Source organism: Heptranchias perlo, chromosome 1 (genome assembly GCF_035084215.1).
Source record: "Heptranchias perlo isolate sHepPer1 chromosome 1, sHepPer1.hap1, whole genome shotgun sequence".
In the NCBI taxonomy this organism is placed as follows: Eukaryota; Metazoa; Chordata; class Chondrichthyes; order Hexanchiformes; family Hexanchidae; genus Heptranchias; species Heptranchias perlo.
In genome coordinates, this window is record NC_090325.1 from 148584942 (window position 1) to 148600821 (window position 15880).

The 15880-nt window shown below is 40.7% G+C and overlaps 1 protein-coding gene across 1 annotated transcript in view; it reads left to right on the plus strand.

Annotated features, from left to right (window-relative positions):
- Window positions 1-2528: 2528 nt before the first annotated feature.
- The window catches only part of naf1 (nuclear assembly factor 1 homolog (S. cerevisiae)), a 244372-nt gene continuing 231020 nt past the window's right edge, over window positions 2529-15880 (plus strand). The window contains exons 1-2 of the mRNA XM_067968758.1: window positions 2529-2595; window positions 14883-15535. Of these exons, the coding sequence (XP_067824859.1) occupies window positions 14901-15535 (635 nt within the window). The 5' untranslated portion in view covers window positions 2529-2595; window positions 14883-14900. The remainder of the gene's footprint in view (window positions 2596-14882; window positions 15536-15880) is intronic.

The following is a 15880-nucleotide window of genomic DNA, read 5'->3' on the forward strand; positions in this document are numbered from 1 at the left end:
GTGCCAGTTGTTCTCAAGCTGACTAGCATTCAAATAGCTAATGAAGTAATATATATTAAATGGAGAGGCAGCCTATATCATTTGGAATTTGCAATGGTCTCACTGCGTGTTACAATAACACCCATAGAGTTTATGTGTTCTGAAAGATTTGGCAACAAGACTTTAAATGATAAACTAGAATGACCACTTTTCAAAGCTAATACTTCCCCAAGTAACTTTTCCATAATCACAGGTTATTCTGCAAAGTTGGTGTAAGACCATTTACTTTCAAAAAAAATATGCAGTTCTATATACGCTAGACAAGTGCCAGGCAATGACCATCTCCAACAAGAGAGAGTCTAACCACCTCCCCTTGACATTCAATGGCATTACCATCGCCGAATCCCCCACCATCAACATCCTGGGGGTCACCATTGACCAGAAACTTAACTGGACCAGCCACATAAATACTGTGGCTACAAGAGCAGGTCAGAGGCTGGGTATTCTGCAGTGAGTGATTCACCTTCTGACTCCCCAAAGCCTTTCCACCACCTACAAGGCACAAGTCAAGAGTGTGATGGAATACTCTCCACTTGCCTGGATGCGTGCAGCTCCAATTACATTCAAGAAGCTCGACACCATCCAGGACAAAGCAGCCCGCTTGATTGGTACCCCATCTACCACCCTAAACATTCACTCCCTTCACCACTGGTGCACCGTGGCTGCAGTGTGTACCATCCACAGGATGCACTGCAGCAACTCGCCGAGGCTTCTTCGACAGCATCTCCTAAACGCGCGACCTCTACCACTTAGAAGGACAAGGGCAGCAGGCACATGGGAACACCACCATCTGCACGTTCCCCTCCAAGTCACACACCATCCTGACTTGGAACTATATCACCGTTCCTTCAACGTCGCTGGGTCAAAATCCTAGAACTCCCTACTTAAAAGCACAGTGAGAGAACCTTCACCACACGGACTGCAGCGGTTCAAGGCGGCAGCTCACCACCACCTTCTCAAGGGCAATTAGGGATTGGTAATAAATGGTGGCCTTGCCAGCGACGCCCACATCCCATGAACGAATAACAAAAAAGACGGCAACGATAGTGTTGCACATTATAACACCAATGCATGGCACTGCAATGTGGATTTTATAAACTCCACAATGTTGAGATTCTGATCTCAGCTCTTTTTCTGGAGATCACCCAAAATTACTGGAGACACATTTCAAGCCACTTTACAATCTTATCAGCTACACTGTCGGCAACCCTATTCAGAATTCATCGCCAACCTTGCTCTCATTAAATCTCACTGCTGGTAATTCATTTCAGGGCCCATATTAAAAACTAACTGCATCAACATCACAATGCAGAATTTTTGAAAGAACAAGGAGAGGCAATATAAACTAGAGAGCACAATTCTAAAAGGGGTACAGGAACAGAGATCTGGGGGGGTATATGTGCACAAATTGTTGAAGGCGGCAGGGCAGGTTGGGAAAGTGGTTAAAAAAGCATACAGGATCCCTGGGCTTTATAAATAGAAGCATAGAGTACAAAAGTAAGGAAGTCATGATGAACTTTTATAAAACACTGGTTTGGCCACAATTGGAGCATTGTGTCCAGTTCTGGGCACCACACTTTAGGAAAGATGTGAAGGCTTAGAGAGGGTACAGAATAGATTTACTAGAATAATTCCAGGGGTGAAGGACTTTAGTTACATGGATAGATTGGAGAAGCTGGGGTTGTTCTCCTTGGAACAGAAAGGGTTGCGAGGAGATTTAATAGAGGTATTCAAAATCATGACGGATCTAGACAGGATAGAAACTGTTCCTATTGGCAGAAGGGTCAAGAAGCAGAGGGCATAGATTTAAGGTGTTTGGCAAAAGAATCAAAGGAGACATGAGGAAAAACTTTTCTACACAGCAAGTGGTTTGGATCTGGAATGCACTGCCTGAGGGGCTGGTGGAGGCAGATTCAATCATGGCCTTTAAAAGGGAACTGGATAGATACTTGAAAGTAAAAAATGTGCAGGGCTACAGGGATAGGGCGGGGGAGTGGGACTAGCTGGATTGCTCTTGCATAGACTCAATGAGCCGAATGGTCTCCTTCCTTGCTGTAACCTTTCTATGATTCTAAGTGGAAGAAAATTCGTAGGCAATTTAAAAAAGACACTTGGTGTCCGATTTAGATTTTACAATTTTTTTTCATACAACCCACCCGAAAAATGGGCTATCAGACAGTGCTGCCCAAAACTGGGCAGATAGCAATAGCTGATATGCGTGCACAGGGTTAACTTCATAGTATTGCAATGGTGATTTATAACTTTTAATTTTAACGTCTTCGCATGTATTACATCATCTCTCTCTTCCCTCCCCTTGTTTTTTCAACGACATACGCCATTTTTGGGAAGAAACATTCTGCACGGCTCACAGTTCCAAAAAAAATGAGTCCCGCTGCAGTCGGCGGTCCGGCGGTGATTGAACCTCCTCTGATCGGGACAGGACCCACACCCACCACTGGTTCACTTCAGCTCTGACGTCCTTTGTTCCGCGCCGAGGGCGTGACGTCACGATCTGCGACAGCGCACGCGTGCCCACAGGTGGGGAATGGACGGCGGGTAAGTCGCATTAACTGACTGTAACTGTGCGGCTTTATAACAACCAGTCGAGCTTCTCGGCCATCGTCTCTGCCACCTCGTGTACCGCATGTTTTATTTATATAGTGAACAGCAAGAGTAAGACTTCCCTGCTGTTTTTAAGTTGTAACGATATTACTGTCATCGTCGGTTTACTTGTACGCAGACTAGGTAATGGGTTAGACCACATGGTGCTCTGGCTGTTATGTAATAAACGCACAATAATTAGTAGCGTGACACAAACTTTCATTTCCATTGACTTCTTTTGAATGATTCCCTTCATGTTGAACCAAGTACTAATGAGGCATCTCTTTCCTCCAACCCAATTAGTGAGGCACTCTCGTCCCTACTCCTAGTAGCAAAGTTGCTGTTTAAAGCAGCAGTGCCAATATAAGCTTTTTTTCAGTAGTAAGTTAATTTGACTAGGTCAATGTCTGAGATAGAGAAAAACAATGGGATATATAGCAGAACATATATTTACTATACAGTATTGCTCACAATAGGTTAGATGATATGCTAGTTTGTAAGGGCCACTTAATACAGAATGTATTATTTTGTGATATGGAGATGCCGGTGATGGACTGGGGTTGACAATTAATTGTAAACAATTTTACAACACCAAGTTATAGTCCAGCAATTTTATTTGAAATTCACAAGCTTTCGGAGGCTTCCTCCTTCCTCAGGTGAATGCTGTGGAAAATGCATTTCCACAGCATTCACCTGAGGAAGGAGGAAGCCTCCAAAAGCTTGTGAATTTCAAATAAAATTGCTGGACTATAACTTAGTATTATTTTGTGGCTCACTTGAAGTTGTGTCCATTTACAGCTGTAAAGCTTAATTGGGTGAGCTCAGACTTTAATTGCCCATCAGGATGCAGTACATAACCCAGGTTTTCTTTTACCTATGATTTGTAAGATCACTGACGTTACACACATTCTGGCTCCGGTGTCAAATAATTGCTGTTGTTCATACTAGATGCATAAACGTGGAGATCAGAAAAGCTTGTTGCAAAAGCAGAGTGGTTATAATAGGAGACTTTAATTTTCACATAGACTGGGAGAAGCAAAACAGCTAGAGTCCCAAAGGCAGTGAATTTCTTGAGTGTATCATTGAGTCTGCACTCAGAAACAGGCCATTTGGCCCAACTTCATCTAACCCTATCAGCATACCCTTCTATTCCTTTCTCCCTCGTGTGCTCATCTAGCTTCCCTTTAAATACATCTGTGCTATTTGCCTCAACTACTCCGTGTGGTAGCGTGTTCCACATTCTTACCACTCTGGGTAAAGATGTTCCTCCAGAATTCTCTATTGGATTTCTTAGTGACTCTCTTATATTTATGATATCTAGTTTTGGACTCCCCCCACCTCTACCCTAACAAACCCATTCATTATCTTAAAGATCTCTATCAGGTCATCCCTCAACTTTCTTTTTTCTAGCGAAAAGAGCCCCAGCCGGTTCAGCCTTTCTTGATAAATGTAACCTCTCAGTTCTGGTATCATCCTTGAGAATCTTTTTTGCACCTTCTCTAATGTCTCTCTATCCTTTTTATAATATGGAGACCAGAACTATTCACAGTACTCCAAGTGTGGTCTAACCAAGGTTGTGCTTTTCAATTCTTCCTCTCTAGAAATGAATCTCAGTGCTTGGTTTGCCTTTTTTATGGCCCTATTATCCAGTGTCACTACTTTTAGTGATTTGTGTATCTGTACTTCAAGATCCCTTTGCTCCTCTACTCCATTTAGACTCTTATTATCCAAACAGTATGTGGCCTCCTTATTCTTCCTTCCAAAATGCACCTCCTCACATTTATCTATATTGAAATTCATTTGTCAATTACGTGCCCATTCTGCAAGTTTATTAATGTCTTCTTGCATTTTGATGTGATCTTCCTTTGTATTAACTACACTCCCCAATTTAGTGTCATCTGCAAATTTTGAAATTATACTTCCGATTCACAAGTCCAAATCGTTAATGTAAATTGTGAGCAATAGTAGTCCCAGCACCGATCCCCGTGGAACACCACTTCCCACCTTTTGCCAGTCTGAGTAGCTACCATTAACCCCTACTCTCTGTTTACTGTTTTGTAGCCAGCTTGCTATCTGTCCTCTGACTCCACATGCTCTGACTTTAGTCGTGAGTCTACAGTGCGGTACCTTATCGAAGGCCTTTTGAAAATCCAAATATATTACATCTACTACATTACCCTTGTCTACTCTTTCTGTTACTTCAAAGAATTCAATAAGGTTGGTCAAGCATGACTTTTTCTTCTGAAATCCGTGCTGACTACTCTTTATTATATTTTTGTTTTATAGATATTTTTCTATTACATCTTTGAGTAAAGATTCCATTATCTTTCCGATCACCAATGTTAAGCTATCTAGTCTATAGTTCCCTGGAATTGTTCTATCTCCCTTTTTAAATATAGAAATAACATTAGCTGTCCGAAAGTCCTCTGGCACTATTCCATTTCCAAATAGCCTGTTTCTGTGCTGTAAATTCTATGTAATCCTCATAGCTCACCGCCTTCCTATGCCAATTGGAAAGCGAACAGGCTCTTAGTTACCTGATTGGACGATGCTTGACTGTCAGTCCATCAGCCTTTATATCCTGTCTCCAATATTTTTATAACTAATGAACAAAAATATTCAAAGAAAATGAAAAAAATTACACTTTTTTTTGTTATGATTTTTCTCCCAGGTTGCCTGTAGCAATGCCCTGGAGATTAATCTTTAATTCCTGGAGGGTTGGTAAAACTAGTAGACGGGCTAGCAAATGGAAGCAGGTGGGTGAGTAGCCCGAGGGTTGGATATGGACACATTTCGAGACAGTTTTCTGGAATGATATGTTCTTGAACCAACAAGCGAAAAGGACATATTAGATTTAGTGATGAGTAGAGCGTGAAGTTTTCAAAAATCTGATGGTAAGGGAACAGCTAGCTCACAGTAACCATAATATGATTGAATTCGATATTAGGTTTGAGAAGAAGAAGGATGAGTCACGAACAAAGGTTTTAAATTTAGGTAAGGCAGACTTTAGAGGGATGAGGTTGCAATTAACCACATTAGACTGGGCAGAACTATTAATGGATAAAACTACAGATGAAGGTGTTCAAAGAAGTCCATAAGAAAAAGGAGCGGGAGTAGGCCATACAAGCCTGCCCCTTGAACCTGCTGCACCATTCAGTAAGATCATGGCTGACCTTCTACCTCCACTCCACTTTCCCGCCCTATCCCCATATCCCTTGATTCCCTTAGTATCCAAAAATCTATCGATCTCGATCTTGAATATACTCAATGACTGAGCATCCACAGCCCTCTGGGGTAGAGAATTCCAAAGTATTTGGTAGAATGCAAGACCTGTGCCGACCTGGGCAATAGTTCTACTTGTGTAATTAAATAACCTTGGTCAACAAGAGAAGTGAGAGATAGTATAAAACTAAAAGAAAGGGCTTACACAAATGCAAAGAACAGTAGAGACCCCGTGGACTGGGAACATAGAAACACGAGTAGGCCATTCAGCCCCTTGAACCTGTTCCGTCGTTCAATTAGATCATGGCTGATCTGAACCCAAACTCCATTTACTCGCCTTGGTTCCATAACCCTTGATACCCTTGCCTAACAAAAATCTATCAATCTCAGTTTTGAAATTTTCAATCGACCCAGCCTCAACAGCTTCTTGGGGGAAGAGAGTTCCAGATTTCCACTATCTTTTGTGTGAGGAAGTGCTTTATGACATCACCCCTGAACGGCCTAGCTCTAATTTTAAGCTTATGCCTCCTTATTCTGGACTCTCCCACCAGAGGAAATAGTTTCTGTCAATCTACCCTATCAAATCTTTTGATCATCTTAAACATTTCAGTTAGATCACCCTTTAGTCTTCTATACTCAAGGGAATACAAGCCTAGTCTACGCAACCTGTCCTCATAGTTTAACCCTTTTAACCCTGGTATAATTCTGAGTAATCTGTGCTGCATCCCCTCCAAAGCCAATTTCCTTCCTGAGGAACGTAGTATTCCAGATGGGGTCTAACCAGAGCTTTATATAACTGTAACATAACTTCCCACCCTTTTGTATTCCAGCCCTGTTGAGATAAAGGCCAACGTTCTACAAGCCTTTTTAATTATTTTTTCTACCTGTCCAGCAGCTTTTAGTTATTTCTGTACTTGGACTCCTAAATCTCTCTGCTCCTTCACAGTTCCTAGCTTCTCATCATTTAGAAAATACGCTGATCTATCTTTCTTGGGTCCTAAGTGGATGACCTCACACTTTCCCCACATTGAACTCTATCTGCCACAGTTTTGCCTGCTCGCTTAATCTAGCAATGTTCCTTTGCAACTTTCTGCTCCCATCTACACTATTTACTGTGCCACCTAACTTGGTGTCATCAGCAAACTTGGATATATGGCTCTCTATATTCCTTCATATAAGTAATTTATAAATATAATGAAAAGCTGAGGTCCCAGTACAGATCCCTGGGGTCACTCTGACCCTAATAACGGATTCTAGTAACTTGCCAACAACAGACATTAGTCTAATAGGCCTAGAATTTCCTATTTAATCTCTCCTTTCCACATTAAATAATGGAGTGACTTCGGCAATTTTCCAATCCAAGGGGACAATTCCTTAATCGAGAGTTTTGGAAGATCATGACTAAAGCATCGTCAATTTCCTCACCTACTTCTTTTAATACCCTGGGGTGGAAACCATCCGATCCTGGAGATTTGTCTGTCTTCGCTTTCATTTTTTTCTCCATTACCATTTTTTTTTAACCTATATTAAATCTAGTTAGTTTCTCCCCTTGACTTATTTTTATTTTTTCCTTGTATCTCTGGAACTTTATTCTCATCCTCTACAATGAAGACTGATACAAAGTAAGTATTTATCAATAAAAACAGAAAATGCTGGAGAAGCTCAGCAAGTCAGGCAGCATCTGTGGAGAAAGAAACAGAGTTAACGTTTCAGGTCAGAGACCTGAAGTATTTAGCAAGCCTGCCATTTCCTGATTTTTAATTACAATATCAATTGCATCTGTCTTTAAGGGGCCGACATTACTCTTAGTCACACTACATGAATGATATTTAGTAGTTGAGGTAGCCTTGGCTTAGTGGTGGCAATCTCGCCACTGAGCCAGTAGGTTTGGGTTCAAGGCCCACTCAAGACTTGAGCCTATAATCTAAGCCGACACTTTAGTGCAGTATTGAGGGAGTGCTGCACCGTTGGAGATGTCGTCTTTTGGATGAGATGTTAAATTGGGGGCCCCATTTGCCCCCTCGGGTAGATGTAAAAAAAATCCCATGGCTCTATTCGAAGAAGAGCAGGGGAGTTCGTCTGCTGTTATTGCCAGTATTTATCCTTCAACCAACATCACTAAAACAGATTATATGGTAATTTATCTCATTGCTGTTTATGGGATCTTGCTGTGCACAAATTGGCTGCCACATTTCCCTACAATTACAAAACTGACTACACTTCAAAATGCTTCATTGGCTATAAAGTGCTTTGGGGTGTCCTGAGTCACGAAAGCCGCTTTGTAAATGCAAGTTCTTTATTGGTTTCAACGTTGTTTCTGTTGGGCATGGATTCAGAACACACAACTATTTGTAATCTCCAACACTGATATGCCTTACCTTGATTAATATGTCATGTGCTTCCCTCTCCCTGCAATAAAAGTAATAGATGCCATAGAGTGATTATAAGGCAATGGAGTACTCTTCAGATTAAGATGAGAGTCATAAAATCTTTTGTTTATATTGTCATCGGAACCATGTGATGAGCAGATGTGCCTGAGATCATTGAGAAGTGCACACAGTCATTGGTTATGGTCCTATCGATGGGCAACTCAGTGGCTAGGGGGTCACCTGTTATGGCATTGTTTTGGGCTTCATGTGAGCAGTTCAGTCAATGTTTGAGTTTTGCAGCCACCAGCTAGAATTTTTATGTTGGTTTTATGCTGGTTTCGCAGGAGGCCAGGGCAGATTGAAGCTATACCAAGTAAAGTTCTGATAAAGCTTATGATTGTGAGGAAGCAAGTTTCCTCATTGTTATTTTATGTAATGTTTAGAGAAATGTATGATTCCCTGTTTTATACTGTTTACATAAGACAATTAAAAGAATAGTAAATAAAACCACTTGTTGCTTCAGAAGCTAAATCTTAGTCTGGTAAGAGTGTACTATCAGTGCATTTCTCAAAGAGACTCACATGGTGCATTCCAGTAGTCAAAGTACAGGGTAAGGGTTGTCTGCTATGATCCCTGGGTCTTATTATCATTTACCTACATATTGGGCAGAAAAAGATACACCCTCGATCACGAGATCTATGGGAGTGTGCAATGATACTGAACCCATCAAAATATCTAGTATAGAAATCCAAACACATGATCCTTATATTTAAATGGTATGTATTTAGCTTCAGATGTACCAGTTTGGATTTAGTATCAGTTTGGTTCAGTGGTAGCATTCTTGCCTCTAAGTTAGAAGCTTGTCGGTTCAAGTCCCACTGTGGACATGATCACTTCAGTGCAGTACTGAGGAGTGCTGCATTGTTCGAGCTATCGTCTTTTCAATGAGATAGAACTCTGAGATTGATACCCTGATAACATAAGAAATGGGAGCAGGAAGAGTCCATACCGCCCCTCGAGCCTACTCCGCCATTCAATAAGAATATTCATCAAGGGCACCAGACGAGTCCTTAACCTCTTTACCGTAATTCCTTGTCAAGGAACCAGCTGGAGTTTACCACCCAGCCTATGCCAAGGAGTTAATAATGCCGAAATTCTGCTCGCCACATTGTCTTGCATCAACCAGTTCATAGAATCGTACAGCACAAAAGTAGGATATTCGGCCCATGCCGGCTCTTTGAAAGAGCTATCCAATTAGTCCACTCCCCTGCTCTTTCCCTACAGCCTTACAAATTTTTCCTTTTCGATTACTTATCCAATTCCCTTTCAAAACTTACGATAAAATCTGCTTCTACCACCCTTTCAGGCAGTGTATTCCAGATCATAACAATTCACTGCGTTAAAAAATGTCTCCATCTCTCCTCTGGTTCTTTTGCCAATTACTGTAAATCTGTGTTCTCTGGTTATCGACCCATTTGCCACTGGAAACAGTTTCTCCTTTTGTACTCTATAAAAAGTCTCATAATTTTGAATACCTCTATTAGATCTCCCCTTGACCTGCTCTGTTCTAAAGAGAACAATCCTAGCTTTTCTAGTCTCTCCACGTAACTGAAGTCCCTCACCCTGGTACCATTCTAGTAAATCTCCTCTGCACCCTCTCCAAGGTCTTGACAACCTACTTAAAGTGGGGTGCCCAGAACTGGACACACTACTCCAGCTGAGACCTAACCAGTGACTTATAAAGGTTTAGCTTAACTTCATTGCTTTTGTATTCTATGCCTCTATTTATAAAGCCTGGGGTCCCATATGCTTTTTTAACAGCCTTCTCAACTTGTCCTGCCACCTTCAAATATTTGTGCACATAAACCCCCATGTGTCTCTCTTCCTGGACCCCCTTTAAAATTGTATCATTTCATTTATATTGCCTCTCTTCATTCTTCCTTCCAAAATGCATCACTTCATACTTCTCTGCATTAAATTTAATCATCTGTGTGTGTTTACCCATTTCACCAGTCTATGTCCTCCTGAAGTCTGCTACTATCCTCCTCACTGTTTACTACATTTCGAAGTTTTGTGTCATCTGCAAACTTTGAAATTATGTCCTGTATCCCAAGTTGAGGTCATTAATATAAATCAAAAAGAGCAGTAGTCTTAATACCGATCCCTGGGGGACACCACTGTGTACTTCCCTCCAGTCTGATAAACAACCATTACTCTGCTTTCTGTCCCTTAGCCATTTTCGTATCTACAGAGTCACTGCCCCTTTAACCCCATGGACTTCAATTTTGCTAACAAGTCTATTATGTGGTATTTTATCAACCGCCTTTTGAAAGTCCAGATACATGACATCAACCCTGCTACCCATATCAGCCCTCTCCGTTACTTCATTAACGAACTGAATCAATTTGATTCTGAAACTATTTGCCTTTAACAAATCCATGCTGGCTGTCATTTATTAACCCTTGTTTTTCTAAGTGACAATTAATTTTGTCCCGGAATATTGTCTCTAAAAGTTTCCCCACCACTATTGTTAGGATGTCTGACCTGTAGTTACCGGGTTTATCCCTCTCCTCTTTTTGGAACGGGTGTAACGTTTTCAACCCTCCAGCCCACTGGCACCACTCCTCTATCCAAGAAGGATTGAAAAATTGGGTCTAGAGCCTCTGCTATTTCCACCCTTTATTACCTCAGCAATCTAGGATGCATCACACCTGGACCAGGTAACTTTTTTACTTTGAGCACTGCCAACCTTTTAAGTACTACCTTTCTCTATTTTTACCCTATCCAATTTCTCTATTACCTCCTCCTTTACTGTGACATTGGCAGTATCATCTTGTTTTGTGAAGACAGATGCAAAGTACTCATTTAGTAGCTCAGCTATGCCCTCTGTCTCCACAAGATCATCACCATTTTGGTCCCTAATCAGCCGCACCCTTCCTTTGACTGTCCTTTCACTATTTATATGTGTATAAAAGATTTTTGGGTTCCCTTTTGTTTTAACCGCTAATCTTTTCTCATGCACCCTCTTTGCCCCTCTTATTTCCCTTTTCAATTCTCCTCTACATTTTCTGTATTCTGCTTGGTTCTCTACTGTATAATGAATCTGATGTTTTTCATACGCCTCCCTTTTCTGTTTCATTTTAATCTCTATATCTTTAGTCATCCAGAGAGCTCTAGCTTTGGATATCCTTCCTTCCCCCTCATTATACGAATGTGTCTAGTCTGTACCCAAACCATCTCCTCTTTGAAAGCCTCCCTTTATCATTTACTGTTTTACCTGCTAATCTTTGTTTCCAATCCACCAGTTCAGATTATATTAACGTTTACACTATCAACCTCCCACCAGGATCCGCAAAAGTGAATTAATTAGCCCTTTCTTGCTAGTTATCAAACAAAGTCATGAAATAACAATTGTTTATTAAATATAGAATCATAGTTGATAGCACTTAAACTTTGAGGCATGGAGTTTCCGCATGATTTCCTCCTAGATAACTGCTTAATCTGGGCGGAATCAAATCAAATAGCACAAAAGTTTGTGGAATTTTAAGCGTGAGTTGCGTGTATCCGCTCGAGTTCTACGCTGGTTCAACAGTCCCTTTGCCTGAAGCAGTTCCTGCCCACAAAATTGGGCATGCCCCCAAGTCGGAAGGGCGAGCTTCTGCTGATTGCGGTCGTACGGGGAGGTTCATTACATTGTGCCTAGATCCTCAGGTGCACTGGCACCCGTGATCACGTGAATCCAGCATTAATCACCTGACCAGCAGTCAACTGAAGAGCTGGCAGCTGACTAGGTCTGCCCTACTGTTACAGCAATTAGTTTAAAAAGTAAGACCAAGAACATTAAATCAGTCAATTGATTTGCCCTTCTGCTACATGAATATCAGTTAGTTAATTGACCAGTAACCAGCAGTCAATTGAAGCCACAGGCTTCTGCAGAAATCAGTTAGTTTAAAAAGTTGAAGAATGGCTCATTGCCTGGCTACCCCATTCCTCCTATTATTCAACTACTCTTTACGCTACTTAATTGCACTGATTTATGGGAGATTTTACATTCGGGCTTATGCCAATGAGTTTGCACGGAAACGCGGGCATAACTTCACCGTGGCAAAATTAGCGCGGTGTCGGGTGCAATTTGTCAATTGCGCTCCAAGTGCAAACTCCAGACCTGAGTATGCAAATAATTAAATAGGGTTAATTGACAAATTAAATAACAGGTTACAAAGACAGTTCAGTTATGTCACTAATTCAGCATTAACTGCTTGTTGATTATAAGCTTACAGTTGCGATCAGTGTCTTGAGATTGATGCAAATTGGTAAGATCCATTTAGGATTAGACTTCTTCGATGCTTAACATGTTAATGGCATTAGATATCTAGCCTATTGAACAGATAAAAGTCTCTCTGCTTGTAGTTAGCAATGTTTCTAGAACTTATCCAACCTCATCCTTATGAGCTGGTTTGGACGAACTAGTTGCCTTGCTTTCCTCTCGGAGGATGGTGTTTGCCTTTTGAGAAGTCAGTGATGATCTTCTGTCTGTAGAGGTCTTATCTGTTCCTCTTGGATTCTCTGCTCCTGGGTAAATTCACCTTCCAGTCTGGTAGCTGTATCTGGACTAGCTGGCTTAAATCTGGCCTTCCTTGATCTCAAGGAAAATTGTACGTCTAAGTGACGCATCTGCCTGTATCTGGTGGTATAGATGTACAATCATAACTTTTGTAACCTTTCTGTCTGTCGCTGATGCACTTTCCAATTTTACTGAGACACCCTTCTACATGTACTAGACGGAGAACTCCTACTTCTACAAGAATTACTAAAAGGACTAGAACTAAGGACTTTAGTGTCAAAAACACCATCTTGTATATTCTTAATTTCCAATGAACCTCAAATCTATTGAACAATCTGAATGACATGTTATATGAATACATCCTTTTGATGTCAGTCACCTTACAGAACCATGTTGGTAACCCTGATGACTTTCAAATCAATGTCGCACCAGCATCTAGACATGCCAGGTTACTCGTTTACTCTCTAGCTTCTCAGGTCTTTGCTCACAAAGGGTCTCACACAGATCCAGATAAGGCAGGACATCTTTATATCCCCCCTAACAAGCTATCTCCAGGCCTATAGTCTTGATGGCTTGTCTTCTATCCCAGATAATGAATGTTTTGTTTGTATAAGCTTTCATGGTTTAATTAGCATTAAGCCTTTCCTTTCCCAGCATTCAGTCTGACTAGTGAATCCATTTTGAGGACACATTTAAGGCAATTTTTAGAACCTTTCTCCTCTTAGATGTTAAATTGAGGCCCCATCTGCCCATTCAGGTAGTGTAAAAGATCCCACGGCACTATTTGAAGAAGAAGAGGAAGTTTTTCAGGTGTCCTGACCAAATTTCCCCCCTCAACCAATAATACGAGGAACAGATTATTTGGTCTTTCATTCATTTGCTGTGTTCTGATTGGCTGCACTGATTGTCTACGTAACAATGGTGTCTTAGCTGTAAAGTGCTTTGAGAGTCATAGAGTCATAGAGTTATACAGCACGGATAGAGGCCCTTCGGCCCATCGTGTCCGCGCCGGCCATCAAGCCCTGTCTACTCTAATCCCATATTCCAGCATTTGGTCCGTAGCCTTGTATGCTATGGCATTTCAAGTGCTCATCCAAATGCTTCTTGAATGTTGTGAGGGTTCCTGCCTCCACAACCCTTTCAGGCAGTGAGTTCCAGACTCCAACCACCCTCTGGGTGAAAAAGTTCTTTCTCAAATCCCCTCTAAACCTCCCGCCTTTTACCTTGAATCTATGTCCCCTTGTTATAGAACCCTCAACGAAGGGAAAAAGCTCCCTTAGAACATGATAAACAATAGAAGTGTAAGTTCTTTCTGTAGACAGTGTGTTCGCTAATATGAGATTCTGAGAAAAAATATTTCATTTTGATTGCTGTTATCAATCTAAATTGAATTGCATCACTAATGTCACTTTCAAAAGCCATAACTACAACTTGTAGTCAAGACAGGAAACTGTTCTGATCGAAGATTTTAAGTGGAAAATTAAGTCTTCTGCTTTTGATTAAACATAATGAGATTCAGTATTATGGCACATGACAAACTAAAACATGTCTTAAGTTCCAGATTTTCTTGTGAAATATTTATCAATTGTGCTATTTGATAGGTATCTTTAATGAAATATATTGCCTTCAATGTCAGAAGGCACTGTCAATCAGAACTTTCTTTTGAGGTGTAGTTTGTTTCTATTTTTGGTGAAGTTGAATCATTTATTGAAGCACTTATTCACTGAATATTTTGATACATAATTTAGTATTGCATCAATTTTTATTCCCATAATGCTTTTAAACATACACATGCAAATAATCGAGATGCTGGTTGTATACAGATCTCCTATTCTATCTTTGTATGATTAAGCTTTGGAATATTTATAGCACAGTTTGGAAGACTGCATTTCACTTTTTTGTGAAGAAAATGAGATAGTAAAAATTGTAACAAAATGGCTAATGGAAATTATGTTCAAGCAGAAATCTATACGTGTGGCACACGAAGTTCTAAAGATATGACTTTATACCACTTCATTTAAAACTTCTCATAAATAATGCTGTGTCACACCTGTTTTCATTTTTAATCCTTTTCTTTGTCTTTCAAGGTTTGATTCTGAGGAAATATGACAGACCAAAGAGGAGATAGAGATATTCAACTCTGTCTACAGACGGACACCGCTGAGAAGGGAATAGACTCAGAGAGCAGTTTACTGATGGAAGGCAATAATAACTTGGCTGCTAAACAACACGAGCTGCCAGCAGCAGAATCTTGCACTCAAGCATGTAAAAGTGAATCCCTGATGGCAGCGTCTGAAGTTGGTGTGACAAAGCAGACAGATTCTCAAGTGCAGCATGAACTGGGTGTTCATTCTCCACAGTACACCGCAAGTGAAATTAATGGTAATGTGATGGCTTGTGTAACTCAGGCAACACCTGTCGCAAAAGGTGATTTGGATGCCGCTAAATCAGGCGAAGTCAACACCTCTGAGAAGTGTGATATTCCATTAGTCAGTGTTCCTTTGAAGGGCCAGGTCACTGATAATCAGGAGATGGAGGTGTCGGTATCTGCTCAGCTGGAGACTTTATCTTTTGCAAGATCACAATTGATGTGCCAGAACCCAGAAAGTGCAGAAGGCCAACAGTTAGGCCAGAGCAGTGACTTTTCACCGGTTGATGTTTCATTACAAGCTGGTGCAGCTGAGGAGGAAGACAGTGACGATGAAGAAAGTTCTTCATCTGAAGACTCTTCAACGGACAGGTGAGCAATCAGTGAAAGTGTTATAACTGAAATTTGATAATTGGTTGCCAGAGGGTAACTAGAATATTCAGGTAATTTGTGAAGAAGTTGACTAACAGATCTGTAATAGCCAAAGATAGATTATAACTTTTTTTTACTAATTAGGTATCTATTTGTACAAAAAACCAATTCAAAGAATACTCCAGAATGAGGACCTACATTGATTTTCCTTTCATATTCAGACAAAAGTACTTCCCCAGTTAATTAGAGAAACATTTAAAGAAGTTGTATTTATGTAGCACCTTTCACAAGCTCAGGACGTCCCAAATTACTTTACAGTCAATTCGTTACTTTTGCAGTGTAGTT